Source organism: Rhinoraja longicauda, chromosome 4, assembly GCF_053455715.1.
Source record: "Rhinoraja longicauda isolate Sanriku21f chromosome 4, sRhiLon1.1, whole genome shotgun sequence".
NCBI classification, from domain to species: domain Eukaryota; kingdom Metazoa; phylum Chordata; class Chondrichthyes; order Rajiformes; family Arhynchobatidae; genus Rhinoraja; species Rhinoraja longicauda.
Window position 1 is genome coordinate 50,940,651 of NC_135956.1, and position 23,202 is coordinate 50,963,852.

The window sequence follows — 23,202 nt, forward strand, 5'->3', positions numbered from 1 at the left end:
GCTGTTGCTGGAATCTTGAGAAAAAAAACAAAGTGCTGGAGGAACTCAGTGTGAGGAAATGGACAGACTATGTTTCAGATCGGGCCCTTCTTCAGATGAACAGGAGTAGGGGAGAGAAAGCTGGAAAAGAAAGGTATGGACAAGACAACCTGAGAGCGAGATGACGTGAAGCAGGCTGAAGTGTAATCAGTCACCTATCTTCACAGAATCCCTGAGTTTTTACCACACAGAAAAATGGCCATTCATCCCGTTGAGTCTGTCTACCCTTTAAAGAGTGTCCTCTCATTGCCCATCTCCTTCAAATTATTCATTTTCACCTGTCACCTGTCTCAAGTTCTCTCTTGAATGAACTGACAGGTTCCTTTACCACACCCCAGCACATTTAAGAAAAAATGAAATGCCCAAAATTATAAATCTCTGCTTCTCTGTCATCAGACTATTCTCTATACAAAATTACTTCCCTGTATTTATGCACTCTAGACCCAACACAATCTGGTTCTGGTTTATTTCGCTCTGTGACCTTCTACTGACTGTATCAGTGGGGCATTACAAGAAACTGGGCACATAAAGAATGTTTATGCAACCATCTGTTGTATGAACTGGGTTGGATCGGTGGGGTTTAGATTGCAATACCACTAAACTTGGTTGGGTCGGTGGGGTTTAGATTGCAATGCCACCTCACTGAGAACCCAATTTTATGTTAGGTTGAGGGAATCTTATCAAGATGCTCCCAATGATGAGTGGTATGGGGAGACCAATAGAGTTGCGACCATTTTCCTTAACTTAGGAAGCAGAAGATGAGAGTTAAGGAAGTTCATGAGGGATTTTTGCTAGCGATTGAAAAGTTATAGTGTTCACTGTGGCCAATAGGTTGAGAACCAAATGCTATCTTGAAAGGACTTAAACAACAGTGGGAGTGAAGGGATCGACAGTGGAATTGGAGGGGCTGACTGTCAGAATGGAGAGATCAACAGTGGGAATGGAGAGACCGACATTGGGAGTGGAAGGTTGACAGTGGGAATGAAGGGTTGACATTGGGAGTGGAGGGATTGACATTTGGAGTGGAGAGACTGACAGTGGGAGTAGGGGGACTGAAAGTGGGAGAGAATTGAGTGGAGAGACAGAATGGGAGTTGAGGATTCTAACAGCTGAGGCAACATTATCACTGAATTACTGCTTAACGTATTTTAGAAACTGCAGAATGAAGGTCTACCAGAGTACAAATGGTTGAAACATGGCCATTCATATTGTTCAGTCTGTCTACCTTTGTGTGTCCTATCATTTCCCATCTCCGTCCTAGTGGGCTAGCAAATTATTTACTCTCGGCCCTCTATCCAATTCTCCCTTGAAGGAACTGATAGGTTCCTTTTCCACTCCCCAGTATGTTTACAAAAAAATGATATGCCCAAAATTATAAATTGGTTTATAAATTGTCCTCTTCGGATCTACTTTTATCCAAATTAAACATACGTTGATCTGCATCCTGTTTTAATGATGTATGTTGTGTTAAGTTTGATTCTGAATGTAATTTATTTAACTTCATCCCTTTAGTTAATCAGGCTGAAACAAATTGAAACGCAAATTCTAGGGATGAAAGAACACAATTTTAAACAATTCTGCCATCAGATTCACAACTGTGATGATTATCATATAAAAAACACCAGCAACACTGCCAAATCAATACAAATACATTTAATACATGAGTTTTACACAAGGGACTTGTAAGTTAGCCCTGGCTAGGTAATTATCATGGAAGCAAAACTGTAATTTATCAATGTTATATGCTAGAAAGATTAAAGATTTTAATAATAAGAAATCAAATTAACATAATATATTACCCTCTATTACCAGTGATAAAGTGTAAATGCTAAAAAACTAGTGCATAGATTTCATCCTGATATAGATTGGCTGTGTGAATTTATTTAGAGGGACCATGTGGCAAAAAGTGGACACAGAGTGTGATTTTTGTGAGACTAGTCTGTGCAAATTGTATATTTCCAACACTCTGGTCAGGGGTGAAAAGGATGACCTTAAACATGCCTCTGCACTGCAGGACGTAACAGGGGCTACAACCTGAGCAGCGCTGGCTCAGAGTGAGGACCCTGTATTGCAATTATTTCACTTGCACCCATTCCAAGGAAGGGATTGCTGAGGATCCCAGGATCTCTCCTCCACATGTCTGCAGTGCAGCAAGTGCTTGGTTTTTCCTGCTGCTTTACTGCTCTGCCAATAACCCTCTTTCTCACTTAGTTCGATAACCAGGCACTACCAGGGGGGTGAGATAACCATTTATTCTTCCAGCCTGTATACTTCAGGAAACCTTTTGATATCCGTGACTTAATAGAAATGGCCTGAACTTTGCAGATGTAATAATACTTAATATTGGCAATTGACATTGAACGTAAAATCTGCACTTTTCTCTATTCTGAAGCATGCCTCCGCATTCACTTTCAATTTTCTCTACTTTTGTAAAAAAATTCAGCTGCTTCCTTGCTCTTTATAGTGACGGTGACTTGATTTTAAAAAAAAAATTTGTAAAATTGGAGAAATATATGGTGAAGGAGACCTTTGAGTCCATTGTCTCCATCCCAGCTAACAGGATCCCATCTTTTAGCTCTCGCTACTTAGCCAGGAAGTTAGATCTCCAAGCGTTTTTCTAGATAGTTTCTAAATGTGTTGAAAGGTATTGCTCCACTACTGTCTCTTCATTCCCTTTTTAATCCACCAAAAGCTTTTGGGTGAAAAATATTTTCTGCCAATTGTCTTTAAAACTTCAGTTAACGACTTCTGTGTTAAGGGAAATAGACATGACTTATTCATTCTGTATAGGTACCCTAGTTCCAAAATTTAAATATAATTTTAAAGATATATCTGCTAGCAATTATTGTTGTCATATTTTTACAATATTCATTTTTACACTTTCACTCTCATGGGTACGGTCTCTATAAATCTGACTGATACTAATGGCTTCTACTGTAGCACCTACACTAATTACAAATTGACTAGCTTTCCATGGGCAGTGCAGAACATGAAGATGGACAAATTTATAAGGCACAAAAGGTTCCTTAATATCTTTTTGACAATCGTGTATTTAATACTTTCTATAACTGCAATCTGAAAATGATGTGGGAGGCCATTTTGTCTGCATTGACAAGGACCATTTTGATTTGGAATTCTTTCGCAGATGATAAAGCTCCCCAAATCTCTTGTTGGACTGGAGACACATGCAGTGGAGCTGCAGCTCCCCCGGCAACTGCTCTGCTCCCCTGAATGCTCTAACGCCAATAAACGAATGGAAACCAGTGGAAACCCTGTGGATACCATTCCTGTTCTGAAGGTAGAGCAGACTCAGCACACTGATTTTCCACATCTCCATCTGCAGCCTAAATGCAGTTGGCCTTCAGTTCCAGCACAAGGTTAGTAACCTTGCCTGATTTATGGTACTAATTCATCCTAAAGGAAATCACTATGTGCCTTTGACAGTAATTTCACAGAACATTCTCTGTGAGGCGATGTAGGAAGTGTTCATTGGAGCAAGATGAATTATTCATCTGGCCATTTTTTCCACCAATAAATACTGCACTCATCATTTTATTTAGTTTTGTTCCCTCTTCTTAAACTCTTAAGTGTACTTACTGTAAAGAATCAATATGAAATTACTTGGCACGGAAAAGTGAAACAAAAATTATCAGATATTTAATAATGGCCAAACAATATAAGACATGATAAGAATTGAATTTAAATTAATTCAAATTAAAAGACTTTGTTTGGCAAATTGTTATCATTAAAATGGTAGGGTGCAGCAAATTTCGAATTACTATTGGCAATCAAACCTTGCTGATGAAAATATGGCTGAGTGCTCTTTTTAAGTAGGCATTACCTGATTACTCCGGTCTATATATAATTATAGATAATTGTTTTGTTGGTTATTCTATGAGAATGCACATGAGTAGTACCTAGACCGCAGTATTTAATGGTTGCCTAGTCTTTGAATTCTTGACTATTTTATTTGTGTTGCTTTGTGTTTCTGTTTACTGAAAAGACTAGCATTTATGTTGTGCCCTGATCATCTATAGCACATTACAGATCTGATCAAGGTATTTGGACCTGAACCATTAAGTCCATTTCTTTTTCTTCAGATACTGCCTGATCTGTTTATTTTTTTCCAGCATTTTCTGATTTTAATTCAGATTTCCAGTGCCTGCACCTTTCGATTTTCATTTTATAGTTACTTTTTAACAGGAATGTAGGAAATGTGTGATAGCTAATTTTGGTATTGGCATGTTTATTATTGTCATGTGTCCCAAGATGCATTTTGTGCGGTATCCAGGCAGAGTTATACTTGAATTTGGTGATATGCATTTTCAATCGTTTATATATTATCGATGACCAGTGTGTAAGTGGTCCAGTATTATATTTGCTGCTTTCACAAGGCATTGTGAAATGTAGATTGAGTCGATAGGGGGGAGGCTGGTTTGTGTGATGGACTGGACTGCGCCTTTAACACTGCATTTTCATGCAGTCTTGACCAGAGCAGTTGCCATACCAAGCTGTGATTCATCCCAATATGACAGTTTTTATGGTGCATCTGTAGAAATTGATAAAATACAATGGAGGCATGCTGAATTTCCTTACTCCTCTGAGGAAGTAGAGGCATCGGTGTGATTTTTAGGCCATATTGTGGATATGGTTGAGCCAGGTCAAATTGTTGGCAATATATATGCCCGGGAACTTGAATATCTTGATCATCTCCACTTTGGCACAATTGATACAGACATGTGCATGTGTTCCACCCTGTTTCCTGAAGCTGATAACCAGTTCATTTGTTTTGCTGATATTGAGGGAGAGGTTGCCTTGTACTGCTACTGAGCGCTCTATCTCCATCCTATTAGAAAATGATAAATTATCAATTGACCACTAAGAGAAAGGCAGACTTGTTAGATGTGAACACTGTATGCACTTTCACAGTAGAAGGAAAGAATGAAAATAATGCAGTGCAAAGAAACCAAAATTAAGGGGAAGAGAGAACTTTATTGGGCTCAAGGAAAGTAACAGATGGAAGTAATAGGACATATACTAGGCAGATCTTCAGAAGCTGATTGGTTTAAAACGCATGCAAGGAATGGAATAATAGTTAGTTACAAAATGCTGGAGTAACTCAGCGGGTCAGGCAGCATCTCTGATTGAATTCAGTGAATTGAACTCGATGAGTCAAGGATAGACACAAAATGCTGGAGTAACTCAGCGAGTATCTCTGATACTGCCTGACCAGCTGAGTTATTCCAGCATTTTGTGACCATCTTTGACTCATTGAGTTCAATTCTTTATTGGTGGCTGGTTGAATGTGGTTCAGATAGACTTACACAAAACTTTCCACAAGAGATGTTATGAGCAAAAATGAGAATGCATAGAATGGGATGTAAACTTTGACACTTCACAATTGATATATAGGGGAAGGACCAAACATAGTGGCAAAGGATTCATTTTCTAATTGACAATTGATAACAAGATCCTAGAGATCTAGAACTGAGATGTTCTGTTTTCCCCGAAACAGTTACCCTTTAGCCAGAGGGTGGTGAATCTGTGGAATTCATTGCTATTAATGCGGTGGAGGCCAAGTCATTGGGTATTTTTAAAGCGGAGATTGATATATTCTTGATTAGTAATGGTGTCAAAGGTTATGGGGAGAAGGCAGGAGAATGAGGTTGAGTTGAGCAGTTGGATCAGCCATGATTGAATGGCGGAGCAGACATGATGGGCTAAATGGCCTAATTATGCACCTTTGCCTTATAGACAATAGACAATAGGTGCAGGTGTAGGCCATTCGGCCCTTCGAGCCAGCACCGCCATTCAATGTGATCATGGCTGATCATTCTCAATCAGTACCCCGTTCCTGCCTTCTCCCCATACCCCCTGACAATCTTACAATCTTATGATCTGCTAAAATGCCAGAATTTAAACCATTTAAGTGTCTTGAATGAAGGATTATAGTTATAATAAATATACTGAAAATAGTCATTCATCATGGTTTATCGAGATATAGACAAAACTATGGCTCATGGTGTTCAGTATGGTCAACCATGTTGAATCTGATACAAACAAATCAGAAGATTCCTGTAATTATGTAAGACCTGGATTTGTTGCCTCTGCTTTACCAATGTAAAATGCACTATTTTGCAGAAGGATTCTCTCTGCAAAAAAATTGCAAGGTATTGGTCCCTCAGACAAACTTGTAGGCCCAAGTTTTACTTTTCTTGGATGGATACCTGGATAGACATTGTGCTTCTTGTAAAATTATTAGGTTCAAGGCCCAATACAAGACCCATCTCATTGAGTAGGACCCGGGCAGTCATTCACAAATTGCAAGCAGTGGGTGAACAGCCCAACACTCAGATTTCTAACGTCTGGGTTGAATCAGCAACGAACCCTCGGGTCCTTGAAGATTACTAGGCGTCTGAGGTGAACATAAGCCTTTCTCATAATTGACTAATATTATGGATAAACTTAATGATTTTCCTTCCATCTTCCCTGCCAAATTATATTCTGTTGCAGATGTTTTTTTAACTAAATGTATCGGTCTGAATGGGAAATGAAAATGTTAATCATGGTAATTGAATTATTTTGTTGTTGCTGGTTCTGGATTACTGGGTTTAAAAAAAAAAGATTAATTTGATTAGATGGCTTTGCAGTGCTTGCTAATTGATGGTTGGTAGCTTTTCCCATGAATTGTCAATGGAAATGTTTTTTTACTTGGGTCATTGGGTTGTTCAAGCCATTGAGCGTGGTTAATGTACTAGATAGTTATCTGAAGTAGACATAATACTGCCTGATTTTTATGTGTTATTCTTGTGTAATGCCGTATCGAGGCGTTAAATACAAGCCTTTTAAGTTCATGGATAGATATTCACGACTGTTGAGCTAAATGCAATTGTCTTAGTTACAACGTTTTTGATGACTGATGTGCATTTAGAAGAAAGTAAATGCAATGTTATCTTTGCAAAAGCCTCCAAATTCTATGGAAAGACAAGCAAACCAATATCAATAATTCGCCCCGCCCCCTGGCTAACACCCCTGTACTAGTATCCTAATTGGTAATTGAACCAATAAGTGAGCCAGGCAGCATCTATGGCATGAAATAGATAGTCAGTGTTCTGAAACGAGACCCTTCACCAAGACTGCAGACTGTCCATTTCCCTCCACAGATGCTGCCTGACCCGCTGAATTCCTCCAGACGTTTTTGCTCCTGACTCCAGCATATGTGGCTCTAGCATCCCTAAGTGGCTATGTCGCCAGAGGACATCAATCACATGCCAACAACAGACTTCTGAAAGAGCCACTTTGTACTGAGCTCTGTCCTGGAAAAAGATTATCTAATGATCAGAGTAAAAGATTCCTGGGAGGTGAGAACACCATCACTGACTCCTGGAAATCCCTGGCCCATGACCATTCAAACTGCAGAAGGAGCATCGGGGACAATGTGGAGGACATCACTGCCAGTTACTGTGAGCGCGAGGAGGTAGGCACATAATGCCTCACAATCCACCCACCTGCCTTCTCTTTTTACTACCAACTCCCTCATCAGTGGCAGTGCCCTTCATTTCCATATCTTAGAATCCACACAAGCAGAGTGGAAGTAAGTCATCCTTGATCTAATAGGATTACATTAGAGATATAAGATGCTCTTACATTATAAAAAATGGCCACTTGAAACCGTATATTAAATAAATTCCAGTGAGGGTCTACATTTTCTCTAAAAGGTTGTGAAGCAATGGCCATCCCCACCAAGGATATGTCTGACCATCCAGCCTTTAATTAACATCAGTGAGTTCTCACCATTAACATCCTGAGGGTAATGATTGCCCACAAGATCAACTGAATAAGTTGAATGAATGAATACGTTTATTGGCCAAGTATGTGCAAATACAAGGAATGTGCCTTGGTGCTCCGCTCACAAATGACAACACAAACATACAGTTAACAATTAAGAATAAACCACATCAAAACAATAAGGATACAACATTACGGTCTAAACATGTGGGTGAAAATAAACCAGAGCAAGAAAGAGACTACAGACTTTGGTTATTGAGTAGAACTATTACTTGTGGAAAAAGGTGTTTTTATGTCTGGCTGTGGCTGCTTTGACTGCTCCAGTCACTTGCAGCAGGATACATAGCTTCTGATCTGCTCTCATATGATTCTGTGACAACATGAAAGAGTCAGAGGCTGGGTGTCCTGCAGAGAGTGGATCACTCTGTTGATAATCCAGAAGTCTTTCCATCATCAGCAAATCATACCAAGACTAATAGAATACCCTCCACTTGCCTGGACGGGCACAGCTCCAACAACACTTCAGAAGTTTGATACCATATGGAAGAAAACAGCCTTCTTCATAGGCTCCCCATCAGTCATTCCCTCCACCAGCAGCGCACAATGACTGCAGTGCTTATCATCCACAAAATGCACTGCAGTTTCTTACTCTGACTGCTCCTCCAAAAGCAAGGTCCCTACCACCAAGAAGGACAAGAGCAAGAGACACCTGGGAATACCATCACAGGTATTCCCCCATCCCAACTTGGAAATATATTAGCATTCCTTTGTTGTTACGGAAACTCCCTGTCCAACATTATTATGGGAGCAATTCAATAAATGTGTTTTACCACCATTTTCTTCAGGGTTGTAATGTTTGGGCAATAGATACTGTCCATGCAAGAGTTTCCTACATTGAAAAAAGGGTTCAAATAACTATTGTGGTATAAGACCTTATCCCGGTTTGGCGTTGGTAGCAAGGCGTCATGGTGCACTGTGGAATCTGGGTGTGTCTGTCCCACAGATTCTCCAACACTCAAATGAAATGGCCCTGTGATTTCACTGCAATATGAAAGGCAGTTTTCTGGTCAACAGGGGCTTGTTTCGGCATCTCTTAATTGGTTGAAGTAGGTTTTGCAAACAGGAAGTAATTTCCATGACATACCAAATATTTAGCAAGGTTAACTTTTATGAATATGTTTGGCTGGGTATTGATGATGTCACCTCCGCATGGTTGTTTGACATCCTGTTCAAGGATAGCAGCTCCAGCACATACTGCACGTCCTTAGCAACATCTTGGAACATCAGGTTAAAAGTTTGTGCGTCTGTAATGGGACTTGAGCCTTCAAGCCTCTGTCTACCCTCAGAGCTAATGATGACAGATAATAGGCTTACTTACACTCCCAATGAAACATACGCTTCTTTACAGAACAAAAGCTTAACTTGGACATTGATGTTTAACATATCGAAAGAAAAAACTGGTGCACTTCAATTGTTTATTTTAATTGACAGTGCTAAACTCGGAAAGCATTTGGATTAGTTCTTGTTTAAAGTTCCTTTAAGGACTGTAATACAACAAATACTTCAAGTTCCTGGTTGTCTGTTGCCAAATTGATCTCTGGTGAGATATTAATATGTTTTAATCTCTTAGGAGACAAATGAACTCTTGCAATATTATATGAAGCAGTCAGAGAAAATAGAGGGATACAAGGGGTTATAAAAATGTGATGACCATTATTGGATTACATTGTAATTATTGTATTTGTGATGGGCTGCAAGGGAAATCTAAAATTACTGCTGGAGTACAGATGTGGCACAGAACTTAAAGTTTTGTTAAACTCAGGACCTTTTCCAGATTAAAGCTCTTGCAGAGCAGACTTGCAGTCATTTATATTAATGCGTAGGTCCACTTAGGGATCATTATGCTGCCTCCGAGGTTCAGAGGTCTATGCTAACTTGAGTAAGATCCCATTAAGATATCAACAAGGAGCCTCTGATGTGTGTGGTCACTTGACATGAATATTACTTACATCCTCATCTATTGCAGTGAGGTTACAAAGTTGCTTCTGGCCGTTGGCTCTTACTCTCGAAGGACAGTTTTTCATCTTGCAGTAGAACATTTGTAGATCTTAAATGTAATACATTTTTAAATGTGTGGTCTGAAGATGATATATCAAATATTTAGGTTAATTTCCAAGCAGATTATTTGAGCCAAGGTGAAATGCCTTTGCATCCAAATTGCCTCCTAATCTTTGCAAGGGTTTGAAATTAAGTCTCCTGTCTCACAGGCACAAGGTCTCATCTTTGGGATTTCACTGCTTGTTTTACAGGCTGAAAGTAAATAAATGGTTTTATGTTTCAGAGAGATCCATCTTCAAAGCAGTCAAAATAGAAAGTGACATTGAAGAAAAGTTCACTGATATTCTGAGTGTCAGGTCATGTCAGTATACATGTCGAGCAATCCAGAAAATTCAAATAAAGAACTTTATTCACATCAGTGGCCTGATCAATCATAAACATGCTTTCTTTGCAGTACAGATTGCTAAGTAAGCTTTGCTTTTCCAGGCATATCCTATTGTAACAAACAGCACTATGAGCACAGATTGTCTTACTTTTTGGTAAATAATATTCATATGTTTGGTACCCAGCTCATTTTCTTTGTTACATCAGGCTGATTATTTTATTAGACACAAGGTTGTTTGTGGGAAAGCAATTTAGCACATGCCCACCTTATTTTCCTTGGTTGTCGGGATATGTGTTCCCTTGAGGAGATATTGACCTGTAGAATCATAAATAGGAGGTTATTCAGCCCATCATACCTGTGCCAGCCCTTTGAGGGCTATCAAAATTAGAGTTATTCTCTTGCTTTTTCATTACAGCCATAAATGTTTTTCCTGTAATGTGTATATTACTTGACAAATAACAACACAAAACAATTTACATGTAATTTTGTACAGATACTTCTGTATATGAGGTTTATGCAAAGCTGTTTAACAAAATTAGTATTTTTTCCAAATGATAACAATTAGGACACAACGTTACCATGTTATGCTTAAACCACGAGTTTGGAATTGCTGCTGGTAAACTAGAATTTTTATACGTTCACACTTTAAAGTTGGTTCTCAATTCTTGAAGAGCAACAATCTGTTTTATGGAACTCAATGTATTTGTTTAACATCATTATCATAAAATTTGTATGCCAGCGGGGTTTATATTTATTAAGACAAGCCGCATGGAGATGTATGGGCCACAGTGGACGAACCTTCTTTCTGTTGCTGGAGGTGGCCCAAGATGAGCTGGATTATTCTGTTTAAAGGTGGATCATTAGGAAATAAGAGGTTTCCTTTAATGATCTTTTGAACTGGAGGAAATATTGAAACATTCTCCCGGCCCATTTCTGAGAGACTTTGTCTATTTGTATCTGCATAATGAACACATTAATTGTAGTGGGATGTTAAAATTAATAAGAAAACATTGAAGATTACTATCTCAAATTATCAAAGCCACATGTACAAATCATGGGAAGTAAAAATTGTATAGGAAGGAACTGCAGATGCTGGTTTAAACCGAAGATAGACACAAAATGCTGGAGTAAGTAGATGAGTAAGTAAATGCTGAGTTACTCCAGCATTTTGTGTCTATCTTCAAACTAAACATTGTAGTTGTATGAAGGACAAAGAACAGTACAACTGAATAAATAAACTGATTAGCAGTTTTAAATTTCTTTAATGTATAAGGGAATTTCCAGTATGCTTTGATGAATATGTGAGTTATGTTGAGTTTTACTTATGCAGCTTTTAAATTAGCCATTTGGACAATTTGCAAGTCCTAACATTGTAGGAAGACATGTTGTCTTCTTAAGGACGGATGCACAATGGTCTAACAGGAGTCCTTCTCCAAGGAGCTCTTTTTAACATCCCCCACTATAAATGCAAATATATGCGACAAGGTACTGAATAAGATTATTCTTTTTCATTCTACTCTTTGTCCCAAAGGAAGTAAGTGGATTGATTTATATCCTGCAGTTAAAACTGATCCTTATTTTTGTGTTTAAACAACTTTGAAAGTTTTCAAAGCTAACTTCGAGCACCTTTTGCTGGCATATGTGGTATGTAGATTTAACTCACTGGAACAGTAAAACTTCATAACTAAATACAACCACTCTAATTATAAATTGAATTTGACAGGCATGTTGTATTGTAACCTGGTCCATTTTAAAATGATGTTGGCTGACAACCCCATACTGCTTTCAGAGCACGAGAACATGTGGAAAAAATTGTTCTTTTACATTTCGCAGCTTGTCACTTCCTATCCAGGGCAACCTTTGACCCTCCCAAAGAGATCCTATCACCCACAAGGGAAGTGTTCCCACTGGTGTAAAGGAAGTGGAGAGAGATTTCCATGTTGTTGAGAGAGGGAAGCAAAGCAAACACAAAGAGAAAGTGAAAGGCCAAAAAGGCAAAAATCTTAAAGTGGTTTCATCAGGTTGGACATCTGATTTTATTTTGAGAATTTAAGATTGTTGTGAATTTAAGATTTTTAGGCATAGCCAAATGCATTGTGGGCCTTGGGTGTAACCATAGGATTGTACAGCATAGAAACAGGCCCTTCAGCCTACCATGTCCTTGTTGACAATCAAATACCCATCTATTCGAACACAATAGTTCGTGTTCACATTATTCTAAACCTGTTCAGTGTATTCGATGTAAAACAAGTAAAGCGAAAACTACTGAAACTGAAAATCCAATACGGCTTTCTGTCCACAGTTTTTTTTTTTAGCAAATCATGTTAAGTGAATAATTTCATCTATGTTTGTGTTTGGCCAGATGTTTGCAGTTGAAGTACGAATCACCTTCTGCAACACATAATTTGGTATTGTTGCAGCAAACAAAATTACAGTAAACCGATTATTATAAGAGCATGCATCAATTTACAGTTTAAAAAGTCTTCTCTTGCATTTTAAATTACCCAAGAAATCATCTGACAGAAATTCTCTCTAATCACCACTGTCAATTCTTGGCAATGAGCATTCCTGATGTGCGAATCCTGTTTTGTGGCATATGACTTATTCAGCTAACGGGATTTAATTTTTTGCCTCACCGCATTGGTCTTTTCAGCGCACTCTTATTCACACGTACTTCACCATTTCACATTAAGGGGATTCAAGGGGATTGCAGTTTAATACATTATAATTATTTTCCCCCTGTAACAATTGACTATTTAAAGGTTTGATTGATTTCTTTGGAATTGTAAATTGTGTGAGAAATTAATGTGCATTACTCCAGTTCTTGCATAAAACAACAGCTGTGGTTAGTGAGGTTGCTTTGATGATAGAATGATTTTAGCAATCAATTTTCCAGTCTAGCTCTGAAGAAAAGTCATTAACTCAAAATGTGAGCTCTGTTTGTTTCCCTGCAAACACTGCCTGACCTGCTGATTATTTCACAGTTTTCATTAGAATGATATAATTTAATTACCTGTCACAAGATGAGGGTATTGCAGTTAATGGCTTGTCACCTGTTTATCAGCCCTGGACTTTGAATGTACTTATGAGCCCATCACGTAGGTGAGTCTAATCTCTCAAACGGACTGGACAAAGTAAAGAAAGCAAATTTCCTTCCCACCTGGACTTGTCCGAACTGATTGAGTTTTTACAAGGAGTCAACATTTCAGCATTACCTATATACTAAAACTCTCATCTTGTTGTTTTGTCAGTTTGTTTGTTCCTGAACTACAGCCAAAACGGTATACGATAGCATGGCAATTTTAGGCCTACCTTAATCACCATCGTCCAGTGGTGCTATGGATGAAGTTGCATTCAAATTGGTGTTATATTTTTAAAGTTATTCAAATTTTAAAGTTAAAAAAAACATGCATGCGCAGTTGGGGCCCCGTTGTTCTGGTACTTACGTACGATGGCCGCCACATCCGCGCATGCGCAGAACAAATGCGTCCACACCTGCGCAGTTGGGGCCCGTTGATCTCGGGTACGAGCAGGGTTCGGCCACCTGTCTCTTGGGGGCGGGTTTGCCGGCTCTGTAGCGGCGGGAGAGCCAGGCCTGGTGCCGGGGGAAGCAGTCGGAGCCTGGGCCTACGTGACCGGGTAACCGTGAGCCTGGGATGGGCTAAGGGGAAAGGTGGCAACAGCAGCAGCGGCGGTGAGACCGGGCGTTGGTGGAGTCCGAGGCCTGGGCCTAGCGCTGGGACTGCCCTCGGTTCCCCGTTCCCCGACCGGCTCAGAGCCATCCACACACCGCCCAGAGTCCAGCGGCATCGGCGCAGCAACAGTGGGAGAACCGCCTCCGTCTACCCACCGCACTCAACATCCCCGTACCGGGACGGGGCAGGGCTCTTCCCCCCCAACCCCACCTCACCAATGGGGCTGGAGTGGGTGAGTGGGGGGGAGGAGAAGGGGAGGGAGGTTGAGGGGACTGGAGTGGGTGAGTGGGGGGGAGAGGAAGGGGGGGAGGGGTAGGGGGGAGGGGAAGGGCGGAGTGCGGGGAAAGTGGGGGGGAGAGAGGTGGGGGAGGAGAGGGTGCTGCACCAATGCAGGAGAGGTTTGGGCCCAACGGGTCCACTTGGTCTATCTACTACTAAAACTAGTTTGAAAAAAAAAATCCAGATTGATTTAATTATTTGAATTTGCTTTCTCCTGTATGAGTTGCAGACTCGCATCTCTGATCAGTAGCACTCAACTCTGGTTGCATAACTTCAATGCCATGTTATCATTCCCTGGTCACGTCAGTAGCTGAACACACTTGAAATGGTGCCAATTTACTCATGAGATATCAGTTCATTGTCACACACAGAGTAAGCAGACATGCCATAGAGTCATCGAGTCATATAGCATGGAAATGAGCCCTTCTGGCCACCATGCCCGTGCTGATCTTTTTGACCATCTCCCCTAATCTCCCATTTGTCATCATTAGTACTGTATCCTTCTGTGCCTTGCCTGTTTAAGTGTCTGTTTATGAGTTTAACCTCTCAACTGCTGGAATGTCTCAAAAGCAAAATTATTTGTATTTTCCACTGTTTAGTTGCTGAAGAAAATCCCTGTTAAAAATGCATAGCTATAATATTCAGCTAACTATGTATGGATAATTGTTGATGACCGATTTATTATTCCAGTTTGCACTCATTGGTCATGCAAGTATGATACTTTATCTGTAACATGAATTGATTGTTAATTTTGTTTGAACATTTTTTACTACCTAAAGCAACTGACTGCAGGGTGAGGGTGAGTTGTTGCTAGTCCTGTTAGCTTTTGTTCAACTGGCCGGTCATGGGATTATAGTTATGCAGATTAATGCAGATGGCATAGTGGTAGAGCCGCTGCCTAACAGTGCCAGAGACACGGGTTCGATCCTGACTACGGGTGCTGTCTGTATGGAATTTGTACGTTCTCCCCGTGACCTGCATGGGTTTATTCCGGGATCTCCGGTTTCCTCGCACACTCCAAAGGCGTACGTTTGTATGTTAATTGGCTTGGTAAAATTGTGAATTGTCCCTAGTGTGTGTAGGATAGTGTCAGTGTGCGGGGATGGCTGGTCGGCATGGACTGAAGGGCCTGCTTCTGCGCTGTATCTCTAAACTAAACTAAACTTTAGCCCAACTTGTCTCTGCTGACCTGATTATCTACGAGCTAGTCCAATGACCTTCGTTTAACCATATCCCTCTAAACCTTTCCTATCCATTTACTAGTCTAAATGTCACCATTGTATCACATCTACAACTTCTTCTTGCAGCTCTTTCCATATAAAAACACCCGTTGTGTGGAAAAATGTGCCTCTTTGGTCCCTTTTAAAACTTTCCCCTCTCACCATAAACCTATGCCCTCTATTATTAGATTAGATATTTTCAGCAGATATATGGACTTAGAAACCTTATTTTTCTTTGTATATCTATGCTGTTCAACACCTTTATAATTTTACACTTCTTTCAAGGCACCTCTTGGGTTCTCTGGAGATTAGAGTGCCAACTGTTCAATCTGAAATCTTGCAGAGCATTAGATGCTCAACATCATTGTCCTGAAATGTTACCCCTACCTCCTATTCTCCTTAAATGCATCATGGCACTCAGATCAGACTTACAGTATTTTAGGTTTTCAATTCCAATTTCGGGCAGCATTTTTGTTTATTAGTTAGATTTCATTCAATGAGTTTGCCATTTTATTGGCAATTGAAGAATTTGGAAACTAAATTCACCATTGCTCACATGCATTAAATGCTCAATTTAATTGTTCCTGTGCACAGCTTCTGAAGTAGTAAATAGGGCCAAATGTTGGAAATACATTATATTGCTGAAGCCTCATCACATAGCACATTTAACGGCCCTTTGTGCTGCAGAAGAGATCATACAGCAAAGTTATTGTGTCACGCAAAGTTGAGATCTTTGGCGAGTAGAAAATGCCACAGATAACTAAGTTTAAACTTATGTTTTGTGAATACTATGTGTGAAATGTGATATTCATTTACTATTACACAAAGTATGTGGATGTTAACCTAAGTGCTTTAGGTCTCTTGCTGATTGTTTGCCTTTATTCCGAGTAGCTGATTATAGTAGATATATTTGAATCCTGAAGCAAAAGAAAAATTATATCGGTTTAGAATTTTCCATATTTATTATATTGTTGGGACTGACTGCAAAAATAAATTTCTTGTATTGCAATTTTTGCATGCATCAAGCAAAGGTTTACTTAATTAGAACCTCCAGGCAATGAAGAATTCTTTTTTTTACATTCTGTGGGTCTTAATATGCTAAATAATGCAAAGCTTCAACTCTTCAAGCATGAGACACACATCTGGTGGCTTAACATTTAAATTACAGAAAAAACACTTTGGTAGTAATTTTCTAGCAAGAGAAGAATGGAAGTTGTATTACAACTAAATTTAATTTCTTTTTAGATTTTTCATCTTCTCTAATTGCGAGTGTTTGACTGATTTTTCTTATATGTTTTATTCAGATCTCGGTGCAAATTATATTGAACTTCAATTTGAGGAGCTCTTCGCTGTTGTTGCGGGAGAGAAATTATTGTTATTGCGTTTTATTTAGCAAATTATTACAAGATATTTGGAGAGTAGGAGTTGAAATGAATTCAGCCAGCCAACCTCGCAGCATTAGATAACATTACTGAATCTCAAACAAAAGGAAGAAAAGGAATATGGCGATCATGTTAAAATGAAATTGCACTTACAGATTAAAAACAAATCCTATCACTGTATGCAATGTCTGTGCAAAACCAATGCATGCAAAGAAAAACTGCCCACAAAAGCAATAATTGCTTTGTTTGTTAGTGTGCCTTGCTTTACAATGTTTTAAATGGGCTGCGACACCCTCCAGTTTAAGTTTCATTAATGTAAGGTCCTGGACTGGATGGGAACAATTTCACTTGAAAAGGAATAACATGTAACCTGAGAGGCAAGCATGGTTGCCCTGAACATTGGTTATAGTGCTCTTCCTATCAAATCACAATACCATTAACTATTTGTGTCAGCTTGTAGGTCAAAAGATACATTAAAACATTGTAAGTGAATAACTAATTATTGTTTGATTCATAGGTTTGGTGTATCCATCTGATCTAAGGAAACTTATGGAGAAATATTTAACAAAATCACAAGCCGTTTACAAATAATTAATTTGGATGCACCATTACCTACTGAGCAGATTTTTTTGCCTTCATTAGGAACATTGACGAGCTGAGTCAGATGTAAACTATGCAAGGATTTAATTTTTTTTCTTTTAATTTTTGAGATACAGCATAGAAACTGGCCCTTCAGCCGACCACCAATCACACATGCGCTAATTCTGTCCTGCACACAAGAGATACTTTGCAGAAGTCAATTAACCTACCAACCTGCACATTTTTGGAATGTGGGAGGAAGCTGGAGCACCGGAGAAAACCCATGAGGTCACACGGAAAAAGTACAAGCTCCACACAGACGGTCAGGATGGAATACGGGTTTCTGGCGCTGTAAGGCAGCAACTCTACCACTGCACCACTTTGCAGCCCCTAAGAATTCAACAATAATTAGTTTCTTGATTAAATTATTTTGTTCAATTATTGAGCTATCGCATTTCCTCCTCAACTTTCAAAACACAAATATACCATGTTTGCAGATGCAGTAAAATGCCATAAAAACATGTCACAGATGATTTTGTTGTGTGTGTTATAATATTCTTGGAGACACACAAAGAAAATGTGATAGCACTTCATCGGCACAGTGTTTCTTCTCGAGTAATTTTAACTTTTATGTCACAGACTTGGCAATTATTTCAGAATAATGGCTGAAGGTTTCTACTGGTTGTTATGTGCAAGCAATAATCAAGGTCCTAATTTAAAAAAAGTGATTCTGCAAAAATACCAAGTAGGAAATCTTTGCAGCTCTAACCACAGAGGATTTTTTGCTCCCTTTTTCGAGTACCTCCAAGAACAAAAGTGGTTAACAATCTTGTAACATTAGAAAATTATTAATCAGGCCCAGCTAAAAGATTTAACACTGGTTTGGTTTACCAGCGTCATGCTGGTGTTTTAGAAACATAGGAACATAGAAAATAGGTGCAGGAGTAGGCCATTTGGCCCTTCGAGCTAGCACCGCCATCCAGAATCAATACCCTGTTCCTGCTTTCTCCCTATATCCTTTGATTCCGATAGCTCTAGGAGCTATATCCAACTCTCTCTGGATTACACCCTCAGATTTTGCACCCTCTGTCTTTTCTGAGATCAACCTTTGCTCTATGTTTTAAAATGTAACATCCCAATAACTGCTTAGATAGGAGTTTACCCAGATTTTCTATGCGTATCCATTGAGAGAACTTGCCAGGGATGTTTCTATTAAACATTCAGGTCGCTGAATCCAATCTGAATGAGTTTGTAAGAATAGATTGAGCCTACAATAAAAAACTCTTCATGATCAGACTCTTATGTAAAGTGAAGTAATTGGTCAGTAGTCCTTGTGCTGAACCAATCCAATCTCGTTGTACCCCTGTACAATGACAATAAAGATATATTGTATTGTATTGTAACGGATGCTGGGAAATTAGCCACTTGTTCTATTCTCCTCGTGGACAGTTCCTTCGAAGGCAAAGGGCGTGGTCAACAAAGTGTAGGGGCAATGGCCAAATGCCCATTTACCATTTACAATGAAAAGCCAACTTCTGTCTTGACTACTTTTTTGTTTCATTATCCATTGCAGATCAAAACACCTGTGGAAGCAGTAGTGAATGTGCAAATAAATCTGATGAGCTAATCAGAGCCAGTGGTGAGAGTGGAGTATTCCTGAAGGTGAGAATACTGTCTGTAAACTTGCATGCATGACTGCAATTGTCAGCTCAAGATTTGTCAAAATTTATTTCACACCCAGCAGCATTTGCGGTCTTTAAAGGTGGATTTGATATGTTTGACAAGGTGAGTTGAGTGACACTTGGTGAAGCCGACAATGCTAGCCAACTTTTTTATTGTTGAGAACACACCTATTCTTAGGTTGTAGGATTGCTTTGCTGAAATTAATCAAAGTCGGTAGTTAGCTTGTGTGTCTTTGAGCTGCAATCATTTTTAAAATTCAAAGTTGTTGCTGCATATCTTCAACATATTCTTATATAAGGGTTTACACTTTGTTTAACACCACTGTATTAAGGAGATGACCATGCATTTGTTAATCAGCTCACTATTCTGTCCCTCTACAGTGTTGTTTCATCAAATAATTTTTATTTCCACAATTCTTTTTAATCTTCTAGGTTTGTCTCCAACTACCACCTTTAGGCTGTACTGCCTTTATTTTGGAACTTTCTGATGGGCTGACCCCCTTAAGGCTATATGTGTCTTTTGGAGTAAACTGCCCTCAATTTCCCTCAAACTTCAAGACCCTATTTCTCTTTAGATAGCCGCAGGATTTTAGCTGGCTTTCCTTGCCTGGGAAATTCCCGGCTTTTTCTAGATCTTGAAGCCCCGCCTGCAACAGCCTTCAGCTACATTAAAAACAATATAACCACAGCTTCCTAATACATAGTGTCGCTATCGATTCAGGCAAATCCTAGGCACAAATTACAATCAGCGGTTTTCAGAGATTTCAAATGATGCATCTCTGCACATTGACTGAAAGTTCCTGCAAAAATTGCTGATCTCTGCATCTCCTCATGATAAATCCTACTTTGCATGGGAGGCCTGACACTGTCCCATTTATTGGTTGGGAAGGAGGTGAAATTCTGTTCTGGTCACCAGCTTCAAACACATTGCAAGTATATTATGTTCATCACTAATGAGGTCAGTGTGGCTTTCATAAGCATGCCTGTATTCACTGGAGTTTAGAAGGATGAGAGGGGATCTTATAGAAACATATAAAATTATAAAAGGACTGGACAAGCTAGATGCAGGAAAACTGTTCCCAATGTTGGGCGAGTCCAGAACCAGGGGCCACAGTCTTAGAATAAAGGGGAGGCCATTTAAAACTGAGGTGAGAATTTTTTTTTCACCCAGAGAGTTGTGAATTTGTGGAATTCTCTGTCACAGAGGGCAGTGGAGGCCAAATCACTGGATGGATTTAAGAGAGAGTTAGATAGAGCTCTAAGGGCTAGTGGAATTAAGGGATATGGGGAGAAGGCAGGCATGGGGTATTGATTGGGGACGATCAGCCATGATCACAATGAATGGCGGTGCTGGCTCAAAGGGCCGAATGGCCTCCTCCTGCACCTTGTTTCTATGTTTGTTGGTAAACTATATATAATCTCCTCGCATGTCAGTTCATTCAGTGTTCATCACTGAATGTCATCAGAATACGGCATGCTGGAGACTTCTTATGGTCTTACTTGTGGCAGAAACTGTTCCCCGTTCTTCCTCCTGTTGGAACTTCCTTGAACTCCTGCCCCTTCCCACTCTCCATGGACATATACCTTCCAGTTTTGAGGAAAAGTCCGATTTTGTGAAGTTCAGGTGCTAAACTGGCTCAGGGTGTGAACATCAACACTCTTGTTCCCCATCATTCTATCCTGAGTTACACTTAATGAGGCAAGAGCGCCTTGAGTGTCGTCATATGCACCAGGAATGGAGCAATGCCATTCTTCCTTGCTCTTTTTAATGACTCTTACCCCCCCACCGCCACTTATCTACCCAGAGGCAGGTTCCCCTCCATGACACCAAACTTTCTGACTTGGGGCAATTGCTGTTATCCCTTCGTTGTCACTGGGTCTAGATCCTGGTTGTAGGAATGAACTGCAAATGCTGGTTTAAACCGAGGATAAACCGAGGATAAACGAGGGCGGCACGGTAGCGCAGCGGTAGAGTTGCTGCTTTACAGCGAATGCAGCGCCGGAGACTCAGGTTCGATCCTGACTACGGGTGCTGCACTGTAAGGAGTTTGTACGTTGTCCCCGTGACCTGCGTGGGTTTTCTCCGAGATCTTCGGTTTCCTCCCACACTCCAAAGACGTACAGGTATGTAGGTTAATTGGCTGGGTAAATGTAAAAATTGTCCCTCGTGGGTGTAGGATAGTGTTAATGTACGGGGGTCGCTGGGCGGCGCGGACTTGGTGGGCCGAAAAGGCCTGTTTCCGGCTGTATATATATGATATGATATGATATGATATGATAAACACAATTGCTGGATTAACTCAGCGGGACATGCAGCATCTCTGGAGAGAAGGAATGGGTGCTGTTTCGGGTTGAGACCTTTCACCTCCTTCCCAACCAATAAATATGACGGTGTCAGGTCTCCCATGCATAATAGGATTTATCCTGTAGAAGGGTCTCGACCCGAAACGTCACCCATTCCTTCTATCCAGAGATGCTGCCTGTCCTGCTGAATTACTCCAGCGTGTTGTGTCTATCTAGATCCTGGTGGTCTATATCCTTGGCCTTGAAACATATATCCCAGGAATTAGTGCAAAACTTCTAATTATAACGGAGTTAGTGTAAATGAATGTATGATGGTTAGCTCCGACTCAGTAGATCAAGTGGCCATTTCCGTGCTGCGTTACTTGATTCAATCTGTGCTGTTAGAGTTAGCTCTCGAGTCTTGGAATTACAGAGGTACAGCACAGAAACAGGTCTATTATACTACTGAATCCATGCCGATCAACAGATGCTCTTTTTTTTAACATTATTCTTAGTATTTTATTTTCCCCGCATTCCCATGAATTTCCCTCTATATTCTCCACTTACTTCCACACTAGGGGAAATTCTTACTGGTGAGTCAAACTATTACCCGCACATTTTTGAGCACCTGGAGGAAATGCACATGGTCACAGAAAGACTGTGCAAACTCCTTACAGATAGCATCGGAGGTCAGGATTGAACCAGGTTGCTGGGGGTGTGAAGCAGCGGCTCTACTGACTGCACCACTGTGCTGCACTACAAGGAACTGAAAAGCGCAACTCATAAAACTGCGGGATTAGTGGTGACTCAATCTGAGTCTGTACACCAAAATATATTGGCATTCGCAGTTTGCACTGAATGCAAATTAATGGGAACGTTCACTAAAACTTAATAGTCTAGAAATGACTGTTGGCAATATTAGCAGATGAACATTTAACTTGCTTCTCAGGTGGTTGTTCTAATACTAGTGTTAACCCTCTTCCTGACTTTGACTGTTTCTGTCACTGTGCTACTCACTTTATGTCCCTTTGATTTGGCTCCAATGTCTTCTGTAAACTTTCAATTATGTCTCTCAACTATTTCCTCTACTGCTTTCCTCTGGGATGCCATGGGATTACATATCGGAACACACTGAGCCTGTTTTGAATTGGAATGCCAGTGAAAATACCAGCATTTGCTGGTATGAATCTGAATGCAGCTTCTGGATTTTTATCCCATGCATATTTTAATATAGAAATCACAAACCAGATGTCAGTAATCCGGCTCCACAGGTTGTACTGTTTGCAGCCATCTTCATCATAACCAAGGATGTCAGTGGCACAGCAATAGAGTTGCTGCCTGACAGCTATAGAGACCCGGGTTCGATCCTGACCACAGGTGCTGTCCGTAGGGAGCTTGTGCATTCTCTGTAACAGGGTGAGTTTGCTCCTGGTGCTCCAGCTTCATCCCACATCCCAAAGGCATGCAGGTTTGTAGGTTTATTGGCTTCTGTGATTTGTCCCTAGACTCAGGTTCGATCCTGACTACGGGTACTGCACTGTAAGGAGTTTGTACGTTCTCCCCGTGACCTGCGTGGGTTTTCTCCGAGATCTTCGGTTTCCTCCCACACTCCAAAGACGTACAGGTATGTAGGTTAATTGGCTGGGTGAATGTAAAAATTGTCCCTAGTGGGTGTAGGATAGTGTTAATGTACGGGGATCACTGGGCGGCACGGACTTGGTGGGCCGAAAAGGCCTGTTTCCGGCTGTATATATATATATGATAAGTGTGGGATAAAACCCATGTACACGGATCGCGAGTCAGTGTGGACTC

The 23,202-nt window shown here is 40.2% G+C and overlaps 1 protein-coding gene across 1 annotated transcript in view; it reads left to right on the forward strand.

The window, feature by feature from the left end:
• The window catches only part of ofcc1 (orofacial cleft 1 candidate 1), a 189,265-nt gene that overhangs the window by 34,609 nt on the left and 131,454 nt on the right, over positions 1-23,202 (forward strand). Inside the window, exons 6-7 of the mRNA XM_078398428.1 lie at positions 3,185-3,416; positions 18,999-19,064. Coding sequence (XP_078254554.1) covers positions 3,185-3,416; positions 18,999-19,064 — 298 coding nt within the window. The remainder of the gene's footprint in view (positions 1-3,184; positions 3,417-18,998; positions 19,065-23,202) is intronic.